The sequence below is a fragment of the Pelodiscus sinensis genome, chromosome 3 (assembly GCF_052426305.1).
Source record: "Pelodiscus sinensis isolate ZL-2025 chromosome 3, ASM5242630v1, whole genome shotgun sequence".
Lineage (NCBI taxonomy): Eukaryota > Metazoa > Chordata > Testudines > Trionychidae > Pelodiscus > Pelodiscus sinensis.
The window spans coordinates 128,607,055-128,629,618 of NC_143054.1; the positions used below are offsets into that span (position 1 = coordinate 128,607,055).

The 22,564-nt window shown below is 40.1% G+C and overlaps 1 protein-coding gene across 4 annotated transcripts in view; it reads right to left on the minus strand.

Moving 5' to 3' along the window:
• Positions 1–3,922: 3,922 nt before the first annotated feature.
• The window catches only part of ARID4B (AT-rich interaction domain 4B), a 150,913-nt gene continuing 132,271 nt past the window's right edge, over positions 3,923–22,564 (minus strand). For all 4 annotated transcript variants that reach the window (XM_075924772.2, XM_075924771.2, XM_075924770.2 and 1 more), the window contains 4 exons: positions 21,872–21,985; positions 19,062–19,277; positions 11,498–11,644; positions 3,923–5,669 (listed from right to left, as the gene is read on the minus strand). In XM_075924772.2, coding sequence (XP_075780887.2) covers positions 5,539–5,669; positions 11,498–11,644; positions 19,062–19,277; positions 21,872–21,985 — 608 coding nt within the window. In that variant the 3' untranslated portion in view covers positions 3,923–5,538. The remainder of the gene's footprint in view (positions 5,670–11,497; positions 11,645–19,061; positions 19,278–21,871; positions 21,986–22,564) is intronic.

Here is a 22,564-nt window from a genome sequence, read left to right on the forward strand (position 1 = left end):
GAATAACTCTACTGGCAAAAGCCCTCTGTTCTGCCAATTTACTTGTGCAAAAACGCTTTTGAGGTGTGGACACTCCACAGGTTTTTGCACAAAAATAGCTGTTCTTGCACAAAAACCTTGTAGTGTAGACGTAGCCTATGTGAGCTACAGGAATGCAAAGTTGACAGTTTTGTTCCATACCCTTGCAGCAAGTTAGAACAGATCTCAGGATCTCTTCCATTGCTTGCCAATGGGACATTCCTGCTACCAGGGATGCCCTGGCTATAGCCCCTATGCTAGGAAGCCAAGAGGAGTTTGGTTAGGGGTCTCTACTCTTGCTCTCTGGCACCAAAGGTTTTCCATAGGTAAGAACACTCATTAGGGGACTAAATGTGCTGTATTTAAGCAGGTCTATGTTGTTGGAACCAGATGAAAAGTGCTGCAGTGGAGAAGAAAATGTGCTTCTCTGCCTACAGTTTTAAAAGTTCAGTAATTTGGGGTGTCCAGGCTGGCACACCAGTTCCCAGAAATTAAGTTCCTTTAAGATGACACAAAGGGCACCTAGAAACTGAGGCAATATATTTATTCATTTAAAAAAAATCTTGGCCCTAGTTCTTCCTAGAAATATTAAGGACCCAAATATGTCCTCAGTGTTTGCTACTGTAATATTAATAATTTTGAATAAACTTTTCCTATGTGTACAGCCAAGAGTGTTATATGTCACACTGTACAGAGCTTGGTCCTGCCTTGAGGGCGGGGGGCTGGACTCGATGACCTCTTGAGGTCCCTTCCAGTCCTCTGATTCTATGAAGAGGAAGTCTTTCTTTTCAAGGAGATATAGTGATCTAGGAATGTAAGAAACTTGGAAAAGTTTGTTACACTAGTTTTTTGGGTCTCGGGGTAGTAGTGCTAGTCTGTATCTGCAAAAACAACGACGAGTCCTTATGGCAACTTAGGGTGCGTCTACACTGCACTCTTAGCTCAGAATAAGATACGCAATTTGAGCTACGCAAATTGTGTATCTTATTTGGATCTAATTTCAAAATAGTTTATTAATCCTTGTGGAACGAAGGTTACAGGGATGTCGGAATAGTGAGTCTGTTATTTTGAAATCTATTTTGAAATAAAGGCTGGTTTAAAAGATGTGGAATAGCTATTTTAGGATACCTCCGGTATCCCAAAATAGCGCCACACCCTAGACATACCCTTAGAGACTAACACATTTATAAGGGCATAAACTTTCATGAGTAAAACCCACTTCATGAGATGAATTGGAGTGGAAGTTACAGAAGCAGGAGAATAGAAGGAAGAAGTTGCTTGTGTTAATGAAGCTCAAGTCAGGGTGGAAGTGTGTCATTGACAGCATTTGGTGTGGAGATCCAGAGAAGGGAAATTGCCTTTGTAATGTGTTTATAAGTTGAGATCCTTATTCAATCCCAAGTTGATAGTGTTTAATTTGCAAATAATTAGTTCAGCTGTCAGGGTTTTTTTGGGGGAGAGGGGAAGGTTGAGGGGGAGGCAAGGTAGATGACAATGTTTGTTTTCCTTTATGTAGGAAAAAGATTAAATTGCCTATTCAGTTTTCTCACATTCATGACCTGTGGAGTTATAAAAAGATTCAAAGATTCACTTTTTACTATTAGATTTTGTAGGTGAAAACCAAAAATCAATAATACCACCACAATCAAAATTAATTGAAAATTCTGCTCTCTACTTATTTTGAGTCTCTAAATAGGGGAATGATATTGCCTTCCTTCAGCAACCAGTATTTTCATGGAAGTTTCTGAACCAAATTCAGCTATGTGTAAATTGCATGCAGGGCAGAATTAGCTAGAAAATAAACTTCTCCCCAAAAGAAAAATTGGTAAACCCCAACATTTTGGGGATTTTTTTGGGAAATCAGTAAGTAACAAATTTGGGGTTGGACAGAATGTTAATTTCAATACAATGTAAACATTACATTTTTATTTTGGACACTTTAAGCAAATGAAATTTGGAAATGAAAGGCTCGAGGCACAAGAGGGACTCTGACTTAGGTGCAAATCTCAAAGCCAGGGTGAGAGAGAAACTCTATAGCCTGGTTGTTAAGAGTGTTCACCTGGGAGGGGAACAGATGGGTTCCTATCCCTATTACAGAGCTGAAGATTCAAATCTGGGTCTCCCATATCCCAGGTGAGTACCCTAACCACTGAACTACTCATACAAGGCAGGGGCTCCTCCTAAGCCTTATTTAATAACTGGTACTCTTAAGTATCCTTGGGAATCTCAGTGTTTTGGGTAGTTTTTGGCAAAAGAATGTTTCAGATGAAAAAAATGTGTCCAGCTCAAATTCTAACCTAAGCAGAAGTCTATATTGAATTAGTAATTATGTAGCCACATTTTTGTTTTGGAATTGCAAATGTGAGGAGTTACACTACTCATGTGAGAGGTACACTACTCTCAATTCTGTCTCACAGCCACAGGTACTAAGAAATAACTGCAAGACAGTTGACCCATTTTCCCTTTATGCCCTTGGATGGGTGTTGTGAAGGTACAAGGGCACAGAGGCAGCCAAGAGACACTGCAGACAAAAGATTCTGAAATCGAGTGCTTGGGATACATGAGAACTAACCAAGAGAGTGGAATGTATATGGACAAGCACTTGCAAGAATTTTTATTACTTGTGATATGAGGGAAGGAAAAAAGCTCAAATGACTCAAAGCATCTAGCGAGTTAGAAGGCCTGACAGCAGGTAAAAACATTTTTTCTTGGAATCAGTGAGACAGACAGAACTGGAGAGTACTGTTCATAGAAAGTCATTTTTCAGAATGGAACATCACTGTAACACCTCTAGAGAAATATAGAATATTAAAATTATCCATTAAATCACATGGAAATACAGTACCGAAAGGGGTTAGATGACATGGCTGCCTACATTAGCATTCTTGTTGATGAAAATACAATTTAATGCAAAAAATGTTGATTTTTAGCTTTGTTCTCCACTTTCAAGTAGCAAAACATTTTAATCAATGCAAAAGCCTCCAAAAACTAGATAATTCATCTCCCCTCAGAAATCTGATTGAGATAACAAGGAATAATTAAACCAAAAAAGATACAGGAAGGCTAGACCCCGGCCCTGCTTATGGAGACAGACTATAGCCAGTATTAGTTTCATTGGAGTAAAAGCTATCTAGCCAAAAAGCAGATGCAGAAGCAGTGGGGGGCACTTGGACCTCAGTTCTACAGGAGCAATTCCTAATGAAAACAATGCAAGTTCTGTCTGCTGATAGGGAAACACAGGCACATGCTTAACTTTGCTACAATAACCAGTCAGTTATATCATTTAAATCAATGGGCTATTTCATGGTCCTAAAGTTAAGCATGTGTCTAAGTGTTTGGAGGATCCAGGCTTAAAATGGCAGAAGGCTAGTAACTACAATAGTCAAGTCTTGTTAAAGTGCATATTAATTACTTTTGATCTAACAAAGTCTCCTTGGTAATATACCAGTTTGCATATGCAATAGCATTTTAATAAAATGAACAAAGTCCCCGTATGTATAGGACCAAATTCAGATCAGGGTAAGCAGGAACATTTCCAGTTATTTCACTGAAGTTATGCTTTCACCTCATCTGAACTTGGCCAACAAACATCAGAGGTCAGCAACTACCATAAGCATCTTTTCTTTTACATTTTCAAACTAACTAAATTAAAGTGGATCAAATAGTCTTGGTTGCATCAGTATAATTAATCTCAGTTTGCCAAATTCATCAAGAGCACAGAGGATAAATTTGACTAAACTGAGAAGAGAATTTGGCCCAGTATATTTTTCTCCCAATTATTCCTTATGCATTTATTTCTTACAATACAACCAATACAATTAGCTTAACTGATTTTACAGTCCGGTGTCATTTAAATGAATACACTAACATTTCTTGATTAAACTGTTAGAAACAAAATCAGGGATTCACAAACTATGGCATTTTATTTCAGAGGCCTTTGCTTACATTTATACAATATATTACATAATTCTCCATTGTCTGCAGAACCTAATATATATTTTATAGCTTTTTTCTATAAGCTTTTCCTTCAATGTTTGTCAACAAATTTTTACAGTCTTGTACAAAGCTGAATACTTTGAAACCATTTTCAATAAAATCAGTTACCGTAAGCACACACTACGAAGACTGAAAACGCTTTTCTTAGAAAAGTCGAATGTAAAGGATTCTGACACTCTAGCATCTACAAACAAAACCTTTTGAAATTACATGTATTGCGAAAAAAACAAAGAAAAACATGCCAGTTCCCTTTCCCCCCAGCCAAAAGAAGTACACAGAACCACAATTAAAACAGTAAAACAATCTGTACAATAAAGTACTGTGTATTAACAGTGCCAGGTATTAAATAGCTTGAATGAACACTTCCTCAATATACAAATGTCGTAGAAAGATGTATAATTAACAGGAGAGAGCTTGGGGTTCATACAACATAAAATGAATACATGTGAAAACAGTTTTGAGTTGGTTCTGGATTTTGTACAGGACATTTTTAAAAAAAATTAATGTCTAACACTCAGCTAGCTATTTATATTAAAATCAACTATCCTTTTGTGGCAGTGTTCATATCAGCAACCACAAACGCTATTAAACACGACTTTCTCCTTCTTGAAGTCCTCTCGGTCTCAGCTCATAATAAAATAAGCATTACAAATGAAATATTTGTTGCTTTAAGGGAAAAGAAACATTTACAAGAAAAACACAAAAATATAACTGTTATAATCCATTATGAATAAATATACATTTTAAACTGGCTAAATACAATTTTATACATTGTTTAAGATTTAATACAGTTTGCTAGCCATTTTCTTCCTTTTGTCATAATGTATTTTATCAAAATTAAAAAAAATACTGATTCATAGAAAAATGGCAAAGTACAGTAGTTCCATTCCAATTAATGGGCTATTAAAACCCATAATAACCTATTTAGCCTAATTCAAACCTGTAAACATTAGTCTTTTTAAAAGAGAATCTTCATATTTGGTTATCAGGACTGATGTCAAACATCCTACTAACTGCAGGTTTTGAATTTAATACATGTGCTTGACTTATATAATTAAAGCCACTATGAGGTGACTTCGAAGTTAAAAATTAGTTTGTACAAATGAAAATAGGTTCAATATTTGTCATAAATAAATGGAAAAATATCAAATGTTCCAGCTTTAACAAAATACCAGGGAATACATTTACAGTAAGCCATAACACATTAATTAGGCCCATCCAACAACTGTATGCTTACTGTACTGTCTCTACAGGCAGTGAACAGCCTCTCCATTTGCCACAGTGGAAGGCCTTCGAGTCACTAGACATACAATTCCCAGACAAGTTGGAAACAATTATTGCTTGAGGAAAAGCAGTTTGTTGTACTTTTTCTTCATAAAAGTGCACTTAAGTGCAAAGTTAGCTTGTCAAGAAACAATTTTTAAATACAAAATAGTGCTTGTCTGAATTTTGTGCCACCGTGCAGTATAAAAAAAGTGGCTCTCAGCAGCCATTAAGTGCAAAGTGCTTTGGCAAGTCCTGCTGTCACCTGCACTCGACTGACATCCCATTTTGTGATGAACTTGACATAGATGGTTCTGCTAAAGTTAACATAACTGCAGCTGTAATGGAACTGGAGGAAGGTGAGGAAGAAGATGATGATGTAGTAGCAGCACCTGTGAGAAAGAAAAACCAAAAGGTTTAAATAAATGTACTAAAATAAAGTAAAAAAATACTCTGCATGTATATTAACATCTTTTGCACAACCACCTTTAAGCAGGTCATACATATTAAAGGGACACCATCAACTTAAAGTCTAGCTAGTTAAAATAATAAAAACACTTATAAGTTGTTTCACCTGCTCTAAAAGACCCCTGCCAATTTTTGTTATTTTACCATCATGTTGTAAGAAGAGGAGTGCAGATAAGAAGCTGATTTTATTTTGTGTCCCTTGTCACATACCGTTGGAGGGAGGTTAACAAAAGGTTCCAACTCGGTCATACAGGAAGGGCCAGTACACTGACTCCAACAACTACTACACATTCATGTTTTATTAATAATTATTTACAATTTCTTGTTGCTATATGAAAGATCAAAACAAACAAGGAAACTAACTGTATGGTTCATTATACTACATTATTATCAATTATTATTATTACCAGATGGATACACAACTGTCAAAAAACTATACTCAGGGGCTGCGTCTAGACTGGCATGATTTTGTGGAAATACTTTTAACAGAAAAGTTTTTCCGTTAAAAGTATTTCTGCAAAAGGGCATCTAGATTGACACGGATGCTTTTGTGCAAAAAAGTGCTTTTGCGCAAAAGCATCCGTGCCCAGTATAAACACGCTTTTGCGCAAGAAAGCCCTGATGGCGATTTTAGCCACCAGGCTTTCTTGCGCAAAAAATTAAGGTGCCTGTCTACACTGGCCCTCTTGCACAAGTATTCTTGCGCAAGAGGGTGTATCCCTGAGCGGGAGAGTCAAAGTATTTGCGCAAGAAGCATTGAATTCTTACATTAGAACATCAGTGCTTTTGCGCAAATTCAAGCAGCCAGTGTAGACAGGTGGCAAGTTTTTTTGCGCAAAATCTTGCCAGTCTAGGTGCACCCAGGGAGTAGTTATCAATGGTTCACTGTTACACTGGGAGAACACATCTAGTAGAGCTCCCCAGAGATCTTTTCTGGGCCTGATACTATTCAATATTTTCATTAACGATTTAGATAATGTGTTTATAAAATTTTCAGATGATACCATGGAGAGAGACATTACGAGCACTGTGGAGGACAGGATTAGAATTCAAAATGACCTTGATAAATTAGAGACCTGATCTGAATCAACGAGATGAAATTCAGTAATGTCAAATGCAAAGTATTATACCGAGGAAAGAAAATCAAATCCACAACTACAAAATGGGGAATAGGCTAGGCAATAGTACTGCTGATCTGGGAGTTATAGTGGATCACAATCTAAACATGAACCAAGAACATGATGAAGCTGTGATAAAGCTTCATTCTGGGGTGTCCAGCTCTACTTAGCACTGGTGAGGACTCAGATGGAGTACAGTGTTCAGTTTTGGGTGCTACAGTTTAAGAAAGATGGGGACAAACTGGAGAGAAGGGATTAAAAAAAAGTTTAGAAAAGTTGAGCTATCAGGAAAGTTTAAAAACTGGTATACTTAATTTTAAGAAAAACGTGAAGGGGGTCCTGATAAATGTTAAGGGGTGTACTAAGAGGACTGGGATCAACTGTTTTCTTTGTCCATGGAGGAAAATAAGAAATAATCTGCTGCAAGTAGGGTTTCCAGGTGTCCGGTTTTGATCCGGACAGTCCAGTATTTGTGCTTTCTGTTCGGGAAACAAATTGAGAAAATATAAATGTCCGGTATTTTCTAAATAAGATGTAATGTAGATTGTGATGTAATGTCAAGCATGTCCGGTATTTTTGTTGAAACCATCTGGCAACCCTAGCTGCAAGAGACATTTAGGTTAGATATTAGGATGAATAGTTATACTGTGGATTAAGGATAGTTAACTCTGGATTAGGTCACCAGGGGAGGTTATCTAATCCCTATCATTGGTGTTTTAAAAAAAAGATGACAATCAAATACCTGTCAGAGATAGCCTAGGTATACTTAGTCCTTCTCCTCAGTGCTGGGAGATGGACAAGACAATCTCTTTCTGTTGCTTCCAGCCTTACATTTCTATGACTTCACTGTTTCTACAGTCATGGTTGTGTCAAATGTACACAGTGAACAAATTGGCAGAGAAAAGTAGTATTTCTCTCCAATATCTTTCAGCAGTAATAACAGATATTATTTATAACAGTAACGTGTTGGGGCGCATTCACCACACCCTTCATGAGAGGTCAACCCTGCAGTGAGGGCTGAGAAAGCCACATGCCTTCTGTCTTACCAGGCAGGCCCAAGATGTACAGGTATAAAAGGGACTATCTCAGCTCAGTTGGACTTGACGGCCGGAGAGGACGTGCTCTGCTTGCTCCAGACAAGCTGCATTGTAAACCCAGGCGCAGAGACGGTCCACAGAGGCTTCAAGGAGTTCAGAAGCCCCATTCCAGACCAGGGAAAGGAGACGGAGACTCACACTGAAGCTGTGGTGATGACCACAGGAACTAGCCCACTGGAAGGCAATGGCTAACCAGGGGGTAATCCAATGACAGGCATCAGCATGTTCATTTGTAGCTTTGTTCTGCTGACTCAGTGGCTAGAGTTGCAGCCACTAACAGGGCCCTGGGCTGGGGTCCAGTGGAGAGGAAGGATCTGGACACCCCTGCTGGGGGATGTAACCCCTCTCCTGTTTCTAACCAGAGAGCTACATTCCCTGTGAACCGAGGGTGAGTCTGTTGATTCTGGTCAGTGGGTCACACTGCCTTGCAGATGGGGGTGAGTTTACTGACTTTGACCTATAGACATGGGCTGAGGAGAATGAGGCTGGAAATTGCATGTGTGGCCCACAAGGGAGATAAGCGCACTCTTGCCGCACTGGGTGTGCTCTTCCCAAACCACATCACAAGTAGGTATAACATTTTCAAAGAGAAGTGTGATTTAAGATGGTGTTCCTTTAAAAATAGTTCATGAAATAATGCCTCTGTGACTAGTGAAGAGCTAATATTTTGTCATTTATCATGGAAATCATGAAATGTTTTTATAGTAAATAATACTAGTAAAGAAAATCGATCTGTTAATATTGTATTTTTGCATACATTTATTACAGAAAATTAGTTTTATAGTTCTTCAAAAAATGTAGATTCTCTTAGAGAATAAAATAGAATACAGGCAGTCCCCGACTTACGCGGATCCGACTTATGTCGGATCCGCACTTACGAACGGGGCTCTCTCGCCCCGGAGCTCACAGGCAGCGATCCGCCACCTCGACCTCCGGGGCGAGAAAAGCTGCTCCCGGTGCCCCTGGTCTGCTGGAGACCATCTCCAGCAGACCAGGGGCACCGGGAGCGAAGCCCCAGCCCCAGCCGCAGCGCAGTCCCGCGCCTCTGAGGCTTTGCCAGAGCAAAGCCTCAGAGGCGTGGCACCCCGCTGCCACTGCGGCTTTGCTCCCCATGTCCCTGGTCTGCTGGGGGGGGGGGGGGGGGGGGCGCAGCTAGTGTGCCCCCCCCCCAGCAGACCAGGCTTTTGTTGCCGGACCCTGGGGCAGAGCAGCTGGGGCGCTGCCGGTTGGTCCCGCAGCCAGCAGCACCCCAGCTGCTCTGCCCCAGGCGTCCCCAAGTCAGCCGCTGCTGAAACTGACCAGCGCTGACTACAGGAAGCCCGAGGCAGAGTTGCTCTGCCCCAGGCTTCCTGGAATCAGCGCTGATCAGTTTCAGCAGCACCTGACTTGGGGACGCTTGGGGTTCTTAAGTTGAATCTGTATGTAAGTCAGAACTGGCGGTCAGTTTCAGCAGCGGCTGAATCTGGACGCCAGTTCCGACTTACATACAGATTCAACTTAAGAACAAACCTACAGTCCCTATCTTGTACGTAACCCAGGGACTGCCTGTACAGCCTTCTGAAAACATTCTTTTCATATGCAGTTTTGTTGACTAACATTTTCCTTTTGTGGGAGCATTTTTATTTGAATTTCTAGGGACTTATACAAACATTTTGGTGACAACTTTGCACTTAAAGTGTTCCCCTACCGTTTGTTAATACAAACGCAGCAATCCTGTGCTAGTTTATGAAATAGAATCTTATGACTGGAAGGAACCTTGAGAGGTCACCTAGTCCAGACCCCTACCGTCATGGCAGGACTAAGCATTGTCTAGATCATCCCTGACACATGTTGTCTAACCTGCTCTTACAAACTTCCAGTGATGAAGAGATTCTACAATCTCCTTAGGCAATTCATTCCAGTGGTTAACCACCTTGACAGTTTTTTCTCATTTCCAACCTCCCTTGCTGCAATTTAAGCCCATTTTGCTTGTTGTCCTTTTCTCCCCCCTCTTTTTAACAACCTTTTAGGTATTTGAAAACAGTTATGTCCCCCTCAGTCTTCTCTTTTTCAGACTAAACAAACCCATTTTTTTTAATCTTCCCCCATGGGTCATGTTTGCTAGATCTTTAATCGTTTTTGGACTTCTTCAAATTTGTCCACATCTTTCCTGAAATGATGAAACCTAGAACAGGACACAATACTCCAGTTGAAGCCTAATCAGCACAGAGTAGAACGGAATTACTTCTCATGTTTTATACAACATCGTAGTAGGAAATATGGTGTGTTTTTTTTTTGGGGGGGGGAACAGTATTACACTGTTGACTCATATTTAGCCTGAGACACACTTTGACCCCAACAGATCCCTTTCTGCATTATTCTTTTATAGGCAGTCATTACCCATTTTTCATGTATGCTACAATTTATTGTTCCTAAGTAGACCACTTTGCATTTATCCTTTTTTGAATTTCATCCTATTTACTTCAGACCATTTCTCCAGTTGTCAGATCATTTTGAATTATTATCCTATCCTCCAAAACACTGGCAACCCCTCTCATCTTGGTATCTTCTGCAAACTTAATAAGTATACACTCTCTGCCATTATCTATTTCATAATCTGAACAAGGTATAAAGCAGTAAAAGTCAGCATAAATGGTGAAAAGTACATCACATAATTAAAACTGAAATTAAAGAAATCCAAAACTAATCTGTCATTGCTTAAAAAAAGCCAATTTTGGTAAAGCATATAAGTAGCTGTTTAACTTTAAGCACAGTAATCTCACTGAAGTTAATGTAACTACTTATGTGGTTAAACTTAAGCTCCTGCTTAAGTGCTTTGTTGGAGTTGGGCCAAAGATGGAAGTTTGTCTTTCAAAACCATATATGATTTTTTAAATCTGACAGTATTCTTTAAGAAAAGCAAAGTCTACATTAGTAGTGAAACAGAAGGAACTTGTGTACTGGATTACAAGTATCATGGTATCTATTATTGGTATCAATTAAAATGACCAATGTATTTTTGTGGTATGCTGGAAAAACAATTCTGCATGAAGAATTATTCAACTACTCTATTTTCTAGATGGTGATTAGTCCCTGTGAAGTCAGGGAACTGGACTTGATGATATCTCGAGGTCTCTTCCAGTTCTAGTATTCTATGAATCTATGATTTAGATGGCAACATAAATGTTACATGTGTTGCAAAGATCAACCCCCAAAAAACATTCTTTTGGTGTTTTAATTTAACTGGTTGGAAATTAAAAGGTATATGCATTATATATGCAACATATCCTCTTTATATGTTTTTAGCTGGTTATGTCCCTCTGGGGTCTCATATTTTAAATTTTTATATATATTTGTATTTTTTTGTTTGTTTTTATAAGCTGTCTTGAATATTTTAAATAGAAAGGCGGGGTAAAATATTTAAATAAATAAATAAATAAATAAATAAAATAAATTAGAAGTTTTTGGCAGAAATCTAAGGGACAAATTTCTCAGCTACAATGGATAACCCCACTGCATGGCTCTAATGGAGAACAGCATTTAGTCTCAAGTACTTACTTTCCCGTTCCTTTTTCTTCAAGCGTTTTCTTCTTCGGTCAATGGAAGCTACCTCAGATTTTAAGGACATGTAGTGTTTCCTGATTTCTTGCAGTTTTTCTTGTAGGATTGTTATGCGCTCTGCACTTGTCAGATTTTCCAGATCAGCTGTGAGTTAAATAAAACCTTCATTAATTATTAATACAAAACTCCTGAAGTTTCCATAAATCTTTCTGGTTTTAAATTATTGGGAAATGTTCAGATCCTATGGGGAGGGCATCAGAAAAGTATCAAGATAGAGGACAAAGCTAAAAACCATAATAACTTCAGTTGCCATCTAATCACCATAAAGGGACAAGGTGAATAAAACTATATATTTCATTGGACCCTACCGCTGTTGGTGAAAGAGACAAACTTTAAAGCTACAGAGTTGAAGAGCGCTGTATAGCTTGAAACTTTGTTCACAGCATCTTCAGTTGCCAACTAATCACTACAGAGGAACAAGGTAGGTGAGGTCCAATTTTATTGGGCCAAACTGTATGGGTGAAAGCAAAGTTTTGAGCTACACAGAAATCTTCAGCTCTCTGTAGTTTGAAAACTTGTTTCATAATGGTCCATTTCCTATTGGTGAAAAAAATACTATCCATCAATCTTGGGACCACATCGCTACAACACAGCAAACATCAACAGATTTTTCTCCTCAACCACCACCAGTGGCAGACAGGCAAAAAACTTTAAGAAAAAGAAAATCAAACACTTTCATGTTTATGAAGCTTAATAAGATTTTTTTTCTGGATTAAATATCAAAAATTGAATCTTTAGATGGGCACCAAGGGGTCAAACAGTTTAAAGTCTGAGTTTGAGTCTCAATTCGAGACAGGCAGAGTTCTGTCAAAGAGCATAGGCATCACGGGAACTAACCATTTATGTCTTCACGATTCCATAGCACAGTCTTGTGCTGGCTCTAATGTGAGTCAGAGCATATTGGGGGTGCTCTAAGTGAGGGACTATAAACATAACTGAGAATCAGTGTAGCGTAACAGAGTTCTATCTCTTTCCAATCTATTCTTGATAAACCTCTCCCTCCCGTGGCATTTTATGCTAGGGTGTTAGTGGGAACAGGCACTGGCTCTGATGGTTGTACTCTCACTGAGACTTCCCCTTTGCCAGGGAAATTTACAGCTGACCAGTTATGGTTAAAATACAACTCTGTACCACCTGAAACATGCAAAAAACAGATTTGACCATGTGTCTGATGTGCAGAAAGGTAGAGAAGAAGGGACTGAAAAAGCACCTTTATGGGTGCTGTGTGGGAAATCTGCATATCTGAGGCTATGTCTATACTGAATCCTTCTTCCGCAAAAGCTTATACAAATGAAGCACGGAGTAGAATATCGCCATGCTTCATTTGCATAATTAATTAGCAGTTGTTTTTGTGCAAGAGGCTTCTGCAAGAGCCGATTCTGTCTTAATTTTGTCAGTTTCAGCGAGCAACTTTCCTTTTCTCTGGAGTTCTATGCAGAGATTTAGAATTGAGCTCTAAGGATTTAGGATCAAATCTCTGGTCTTTCAAATGACTGAAGATAGCAAGTGAAGAATTTCCTGTGTGTAGGTGAATACTCTGTTTCTTTTTATCCATGCATGTGTGTTTGGGGGAGAGGAGATCACGCAAGGTTTTATGACCAGAACCTAATTATCTAGACGTTCAAAATCTAAACATCTGACTGTGAATTTTCCAAAATGACATTCTGAATGGCCAGTGGAGCTCTTGAAAAGGATGGACAAGCCTTGCAAAGGTATACACACGAGACCTCATCACCAAGAAGAGAAAAGCCTTAACAGCCACTTTGGGACATGCAAGAAAGCAGTGCCTTGCTATAAAGTTGGAAATATGAAGCCAGAGGAATCTGACTTGGAAGCTGATTTAAAGGCTTCTGATTTCCCAATTCTATGTCTTAGGCCTGGTCTACACTGGAGTTTAGGTTGAACTTAGCCGCATTAGGTCAGTCTTTCTAAACAATGAGTCTACACTACCAACCTTGTTACGTCGACTTTAAGGGCTCTATTTCTGTACTCATGCTTTCACAAGTAACTGTTAAATTCGATCTTGCATGGTTGACTTTCTGGAAGTGCAGATGCAGCACTGTGAAAGCTGACATTCTTGGCCTCCAGGAGGTATTCCATAGTGCTCCAGCTCTGGCCATGACTCTACGCTCCAGCCGTACAGAAAAAGCCCAGGGAAAATCTGAATTTAATTTCCTGTGTGGCCAGCATGGTGAGCAGACCTCAGAGCAGGCAGCATACCTGAGAAGCACACCTGACCATGAGTTCTGAGATTTGCAGACTAGCACCAGCATGAAGCATGCAGGAGATCCTGGACCTCACTGCTGTGTGGGGAGAGGAATATGGAATCTGTTCTTACAGTACTATGAACAAAGCAATAAAAGAAACACTGATATCTATGACAAGATATCTATGACAAGATTGCAAAGAGCATGGAGGAGAAAGGATACAGCCGGGGACACTCGGCAGTATTGAGTGAAAATAAAAGAGCTGAGGCAGTCATACCACAAGATAAAGGAGGCAAATGGACTGTCTGGCGCATTGCCACAAACATGCTGCTTCTATGAGCAGCTGGCATGTGATCCTTGGGGGACACATGACCAGCTTCCCTAGCCAATCTGTGGATTCCTTCCAAGATGCTCCTCAGGCAGCAGTGTGGAAGACAGCGTGGATGAGAAAGAGAAGGAGAATGGTCAGCAGGCGAGCAGGGCAACTAATCTCACTGAGAGCCAAGAACTTTTTATAACCTTGAAGACAATGCCCTCCTTCCAAGACCTCTCCCAATTGGGCACTGATCCCAGGGAGGGCACTTCTGATGAGATCACATTTTTTATCTTGCTAAAAGTGGGTTAAGGCATTTGGGTATGATCTGTGGGGCCACTCTGCCTACACAGCGGTAAGTCCCCAGAACAGCTTGTTAACGTGTCTGGAGACGGACAGGAAATCCTCCATGCACATCTCCATAAAGCTCTCAGACAAGAATTCTTTAATCCTTCTCACAAGGTTTCTGGGGAGGCCTGCCTCATTCCATCCTTCACGGCAGGATGCCTTTTCATGCAAGCCAGCAATAAGTGGCGTGGCATCATTGCAGCACAAAGCACTGCAGCATAAGGTCCAGCTTTCTGGCCACATTCAGTCTGCATCTTCCCCCTATCACTCTGTGATACATTGATATCTTGCATGGCAACCTGGATAAAGAAGGGGAAGCTATTAGCTAATGCCTCTGCAGTAAACCTCTGTTTGCTCATCCCCAATGAAGCATGACTTGAGCCTCTGCCCTGCTGCCATGCTTGGACCCCCTCCCATACATCCCCGTGAGAAGGGAAAACTGCACTCTCCAGGCAAACAGGGAGTACTGAACACACAGGTGCCGTGCGGGTCTCTGCCCTGCTCCGCTAGCACACCTAGACTCCCTCTCTCCCACAGGCTCATGCCCCATCCTGTCGCTTACCATGCCTGTCTGCCACCAAACCAAGTCCAGCTGCACCCTTAAGACCTCTGAGGTGTACATGCTACATAGTGGCCGCTTAAAAGTGCACTGTGGCCTTGTACATGACACATCTCTATTGTCTTTCAATAGACCTTTATTTTATTCTAACAGATTAGGTTTTAAGCTCTACAGTGTATGTTCTGTAAATTCTGCCCTTCATTTTTCATTACAGCTGTCCAGCTGGTACAAATCTGCAGGGGAAAACAGACTAGGGATGACATGTTTAAAGGAGGAAATGAAATTTTTCCACTAGGACAGGAAAGCTACGTCTACACTGCAGGCTTCTTTCGCAAGAACTGTTGTGCACCGTCCACACTGCCATGTGTTTTCGCTCAAGAGATGTGCTTTTGCGCAAGAGCATCCATGGCAGCGTGGACAGTCATGGTTGATGGTAGCAAGAAAGCTCTGATGGCCATTTTAGCCATAGGGATTTCTTGCGCAAGAAACCCCTGTTGCCCATCCACACTGCCTTCTTGCGCAAGAGTGCTTATTCCTCGTGGGGGAGAGGAATAACTCTTGCGCAAGACGCTCTCTATTCTGATGTTTTACTGTAAATTTACTTGCACAAGAATGCGCGTGCTGTGTAGACGCTCTGCAAGTTTTTGCGCAAGAATGGCTGTTCTAGCACAAAAAGCCTGCAGTGTAGATGTAACCAAAATGTTTAAAGGAGTGGAGGAATATGCTGCTGGACAAGATGTGCACCGAGCATGAGGACAGGAAAGCATGCAGGGAACTGGAAGAAAGGAGCCAGGAGAGAGTCTTGTTGTCCATGGCAGATATAATGGTCCGTGTAGCAGCTTTCCATGATTGCCTACATGCACAGGCACCGCCTCCAGCTTTTGCGGACCAACATTCTTTCCTCACTGAATTCCACAGCCTTCTCTCCAAGAGGCCCTACAACATGGAGGGCAGGGAGTCAAGGACAGCCTCACACTCAACCCCCAGGAATGTGTTGTGAAGCAAAAGGCAGTCCTTCTCACAATTGTGATCGTATGCACCTCCCCCTGAAGCTATCTCCCTGGACTCCTTTTCTGTCCCTGCTGTATTCCCGATATAAAAATGCATGATTTCTCCTCTCCCCCACCCCGCTTTTCTTATTTATCCTTGGATCTGGACTCATTATATACCAGTCATCTGAAGAAGTGGGTTTTGCCCACAAAAGCTCATGATACCATCTACATGTTTTGTTAGTCTTTAAAGTGCTACTAGACTATTTGTTGGTTTTTTAAGTTTTTCTTGTTACAGACTAACTTGGTTACCCCTCTGAATCTCTTTACTGCTTCTGTTGAAGGGGTGGTGAATTACAGACAAGCACACTGAATGCAGGAGCACAGTGTTGGGAGCAACATACATGAGTTTCAAAACTGACCATTCATAAAACTATCTTTCAAAGCCTCTCTGATTTGCATTGCCCCTTGCTCTGTTCTCCTTATTGCCCCCCGTATCTAGCTGCTCAAAATTCCTGGCTAGGGGCTGTGCCTCAGGCCCTTACCCTGACAGATAATTTTCCATCTCACTCTCACAAATATTATGGAGCACACAGCAGGCTGCCACCACAAAGGGAATGTTGCATTCGCTGAGTTCTAACCTAGTCAGCAGACTGTAGAACCTTCCCTTTAAATGATCAAAAGCACATTCTACTATTCTTCTTTCTGCCCTTGCTCAGCTTGTATTTGAATGGCTCCTTACTGTGGTCCTGGCTGCCTATGTATGGCTCCATGAGCCATGGAAGCAAAGGGTAGGCTGGGTGGCCACAGATCACTATTGGCATTTCAACATCTCCAGTGGTAATTTTTTGGTCTGGGGAAAAGAGTTGCAGCTTGTCGAAGAGGCAAGATTTCCTGAGGATGTGTGTGTTCACCTTTCCCGACCTTCCCACGTTGATGTCAGTGAAACGACCCTTGTGATCCACCAGTCCCTGTAGCACCATCAAGAAATATCCCTCACAGTTTATGTACTCCTTGGCAAGTAGGTTGGGTGCCAAGATGGGTAGTGTGTTCCATCTGTCGCCTCACCACAATTAGGGAACCCCAGTGCGGCAAAGCCCTCAGCTATGTCTTCCACAATTACCAGTCACTACCCTCCGCAGCAGAAGAGTATTGATTGCCTCGGCAACTTGGATCATAACAGCTCCCACTGTAGATTTCCCCACTCCAAACTGATTCCCAACTGACCGGTAGCTGTTTGGCATTGCAAGCTTCCAGAGGGCAATTGCCACATGCATCTCCATTGTCTCATTCTGGTATTCCTGTGCTTCAGGGTGGGAGGTGGAGAGGAAGCAGTTCACAAATTCCCATGGCCTTATGCATACAGAAGTGTTGCAGCCACTGCTAATCATCCCATAGCTGTATCACAATGCGGTCCCACTAGTCTGTACTTGTCTGACAGCACCAGAGCCAGTGTTCCACTGTGTCTAGAGGATGAAATGTTGGTGGCATTTTCCAGTTGCTCAACTCTAGTGCTATGCATAAGAGTATATTCGTGGCTGCCCAAAATTCACCCTCGTTCTAGTGAACCCTGGATACACTCTGGACATACTCCAGCATTAGGTGCACTATGGGTAATATCAATGCTTTGATGCTCAATGGGATCCATAATGGATTCCATGCTTATGCTACTATGGCATCTTCATGGATAATATAGGGAAAAAAGGGAACGAAAAGACTGTTTGCTGTTGTTCTCAGGTGGGGAGAGAGGAAACGAGTGCATTATAGGATGCTGACGACATATACTAAGAACCACCTGCTGCACAGCTTTTGTTCCAACATGGAGCATAACCCTGAATGCAAAGAGGCGCAGGAACATAGTGCATGGTTTTCAAAGCTGATGGTAGCGACACTACTGGGGATGCACAACTTCGAACTACACTGAATTCTTGCATAGAGTGGGCACATGAACCTTCAATTTTACAGTATTGGGTGTTAAAAAGTCAACCTTAATAAATTTGACCTTATCTCTCAGTGTAGACTTGGCCTTAGGAACATAAAGGGAAAAGAACAATCGGAAAAGAGTCAGAAGGGAGTAAATGCAATTTTAAGCTGCCCTCTTCTTTATACCCCTTATATCCAGATATGCTTTCAGCAGTAGCTTATAGCATACAGTCACTTCTAATTCTCATTTTAAAACAAACAAGCAAGTAAACAAAACCTAAACAAGAAGTCTGAGTTTTATAATAGAAATAGAGCTGAAAATGACTGTTGGACCACTAACTATTGGAAAGGGCAGCTGGATTTATGGGGGACAGTATAAACAAGAAAGGGTCTTAAGTATGTTTGTTACATTAAAGAAGCAGTGTTAAATCCTTTCCCCATGTATTTTCTGTAGCCCTCCTTTTCTCCCCAGTGGAAAGATAGTATTGCATTAACGACTCCCTTCCAAATTCCTTTCTAAAAAAGGATTATTTTAAAAAGAAATTAAATTGAGTTAAATTGAAGTTACTCTGTAGTAGCAATAAGGCACTGCAGTGTGCACTAATCACCTATTGATGCATTTTTCATGTAGATTAAAGCACATTTTTTCCAACTTCATGCCTCACAACACAACTAAATCATCCAAGCTGAATAATACATAAAATTGAGAAGTTTATTGTTATAACAGGATAGAAATCTGTTCTAGTTCCAGTTTTATTAAAGTAAAACAGAACAAAGAGATTTGACTAACTACCAAATCTGGGAAACTTCTTAGTGATAATCATGGGCAGCAGGGGGAGAAATGGTATATAACCCTACTTAAACATAAGAAATATAACAGTCATACCAGTACTGGATAGTTAGCTCAAAAAACTAAGAATGACTTTAAACCCTACATGTAAAAAAATAAGTGTTATATAAAGAAGTGCACAGGGGCCGGGGTGCTTTCTACATTTTGACCAGAGTAAGTTTCACCCAAAGAAAATTAGAAAGTTAAACCCAGAGAAAGATTCAGGAATGTTAGGACTGAAAGTAATTCAGAAAGAAAATACTTAGGGTTGTTTTTTTTTAACTATTTCTTACTATAGGATTAAACTAGATCTAGTTTAAAAGAGATACTTACACATTTGAAAACTCCATTTATAAACTTTAGGCAAACGATTATTTTGTTCCTTGAGATCAGATTCCTTCTCTCCGTTTTTCCCACATTTTCCTGGAGATTGTGTTCTTGCAGGTGATTTGGTATGGTGAGATTTCATTCCAGTGGAAACTGATTTTACTGGCTGAGACTTGGTCATACTTTCACCAGCAGAAAGTTCTTCACTATCACTGCTGTTTGCTGAACAATCACAAAAATACACAATATATGTGTTAATCAAACTAGTGACTCCTCAAGTGCTGATTCCAAATATCAGCAGAGAGTTTTTTTTCTTTTTGAATATATAAAGGGTAAATTACATCCCCAGTGAAGAGAGCCAGCAAACAGCCTGATGCATCACTGAAGAGCACTAGTAGGCCATAGGGCAGGGATGGGGAACGTGTGGTGGCCCCCCAGCTTGCCTAGATCCATCCCCCGAGGCTCATGGCTCTCCACCCCAGCATTCCTTCCTTCCTGTGCTGGTACTCCAGCCCCCGCCACCATCCCACAGGGCTGGAGCATACAAGATCTACTAGTCTGCAAGGGGAATGGGGGGGAGTCTCTCCCTGCTTCTCAGTTGGGTGCACCACATTAGTGATGATTTGTGGGGGTTTTTTGCTTCTTATTTGTGCGTGGCCCAATTGATTTTTCTGTGGGTTAGTAGCTGCAAACCAAAAAAGACTCCCCACACCTGCCCTAGGGGGTCTCAGTACCCCATTCACATTATGGAAGAGAAACTCTGCACTGGTCCTATGCAAGAGGAATGACAGGAGAGTAACGCACAGAAACATCTATTGTCAGTGGTACTGAAATCTTGCACTGGAGGAACAGAATGGGCAACAGGATCTGAATTGCAATCCCAAGTTTTGCCTAGAGAAATGGTGCCTGCTTATGTTTATATAGAAATAATGAATTATAAGTAGGCCCCAAAATACATTTCTTAAACTTTGAAAATAGTCATGCAAGTCAAATATGAATAAAGTGAACAGATGCAAGTTAGAGGCAAGTTGACCGTAAACTAGGACACATCTCTAAGTCCGACTGTAAATATGTTTGGTCCTAAATGGTTTCTGCAAATATTTTAGCTACAGTGATAATATTTTGAAAGTGTTATCTATATTAATAATTATTGCTGTGGCATTTACACAAATGTGAATTAAGATGCTAATGTTACATAGCCAACAAAAAGTAGAGAATATTTAATTTAATTACTGTAAAAAGAAAATTTAATGTTAATTAATTAAAGGATGTTATTATAATTGATTATAAAAAGGTTAGCATGCTAATTTTACATTAGGCACACTCATGCAACACCAAGGTATTGTTAGAGAAAGGATTATGCCCATTCTCACCATTTAGGTACTGATCACCCCATAATCCATCATTTTATCTTTGAATGCGAGTATACATTCATGTATGATTGTGATTTTCATAATGCTGATTTAACTATTTTATATTAAAGTTTTTAATTTTTATCATTCAGTGTGTCATACACAGTTCGTCATTAAATTAAATTATCTCTAAATGCCCTATAAGCTTGAACAGTAAATAATTCAGTTTGTTTTTATTTACTTTTTTAAAATTACTAAGGGGGAACATATAAATCTAAGGTTACACACAACCAGCCCTGAAAGCAAGTAGGTGCATAGGTAGAGGGGTGTGTGAGAAAAAATGAAAGTCAAAATTCTGCTGCAAAAAGTCCTGCACAAAAAATGACTACCCGGGCCTTCTGTAAGGAAGAGTGAACTTCACCTCCAGAATTGTTCAGGTAATATCACATAGTACATTCAGTACAAATGTAGCTTCCAGTAGAAGATAAAGCAGAACTGTCTAGTTTCATAGTGCAGGCGGGAAAACAATCTATATTATACATTAATAATAGCTACTTATGAGGAAAACCTAACATTACCTCTTCATTTTTTATTTGTTTTTTTTTTAAATGTCAGATTTACTTGTGAAGTGTCACAATATGCAACAAATAGATCGGGTGGATGAATACAGCTGTGAATAACACTGGTAGTCCTGTGTAAATAATATCACCACCTCTAAATTATGTGAAATTGTGTGAAAACTGTCCTTGACAGCACAGTGAAAGCCTTGTTATCCAGAACTCTGTTAAAACAGGAAAACTTTTTTAACTGGCATTGCCCCTAGTCACAATACTGCTGCATCTTCAGGGGCAAGTGCCTATTCAGCTAGCCATGGCGGGGCTTCTGACAGCCGGTACTGCTGACTGACATCAGCAGGCATCTCCTTCCCTCTCAGTTTGCCTTTAGCTGCTGGGAGCCAGATCTGACAGTAAGGGGTAGAGACAGAGCAATAAGCTTTGTTACCCACCACATTTAATTACTCGGCAACCATTTCTCATGAGTGCCGGATAACAAAGCTTTCACTGTATGTAATTACACTCTGCAGAGTTCTTATTCCCTTCCTTAAAATATATGAATTTTTACACCCCTAAGTATCTTCTTTTCTCCCCTCTTTGAAAAAAAACCCCAAACCCTATAACATGCCACATTCTTACAAGTCCCACTGACTACAATGGGAGCTGAAGGCTTTGAGGACCTTAAAGGATCAGGTCCAGAAACAGCATAGCAAGAAATTTTAAATACTCTTGAGCTCAGCTAAAACAGCTTAATCACTTTAAAATTAATTACGAATTCTTTCCTTAGGACATTTTCTAATACGTTATCTTTAAATAAACTTGTCATTAAAAGTAACTTGTCTTTACTTATCATTCAAATATAAAATATTCTAAGCCCAGGTTTCATTTTGCACCAAGTTGCTATACTTACTAGGTTTGCTCTTCTTTTTGTTGTTCACCACTGACGTTTTGTGGCTTCTCTTCTGCTTTTTTGAGGAACTGCCTCCTCCCTGAACATCTTTAAGTCTTTTTTGACCTGTACAAACTTCAATTTTAACAAATCATTAAAGACTTGGTGAAAATACTGTAAAACTTTATATTTTAGGTGTTTAAATTCTTTCTCTCTATAGATGCCTCAGGCAAATCATCTGAGACTTAAATTTACAATCATGTGACTTTTCTTCTCAACTGCAATTAACTGGGTTTAATTTTCTGTGTGTACACACTGGTGCTGGGAATAGATAGGACACAGACTAAGTTTGCTAGTAAAAGAGAAAATGTGTTAGATGTTTGCACGTAACTGATAGGTCATATGATTCAATATATATTTTCCTGACATATATAGACATTTGGTGTTTAAGTACTGCAAATAAAACAGGTCTTTGATCAGGTGGAAATTTTATTAAGATTAATTATAAGTGGAAAACTGGGAAAAGAGCTCCACTTCTCTTTGATGATAATACCAGTTTAAAAATGCCTTCAGCAGCCTTGCAAACTATGGAAACAACAATACCAACAATGTTTTCAGACAGTGCATGTATGTAAGGCACCAGCCAACAATATCAAGGGCTTTTTGTATATGTGTTTTGTTTAAGATGAGACAGGGTAAGTTTGAACTCTAATT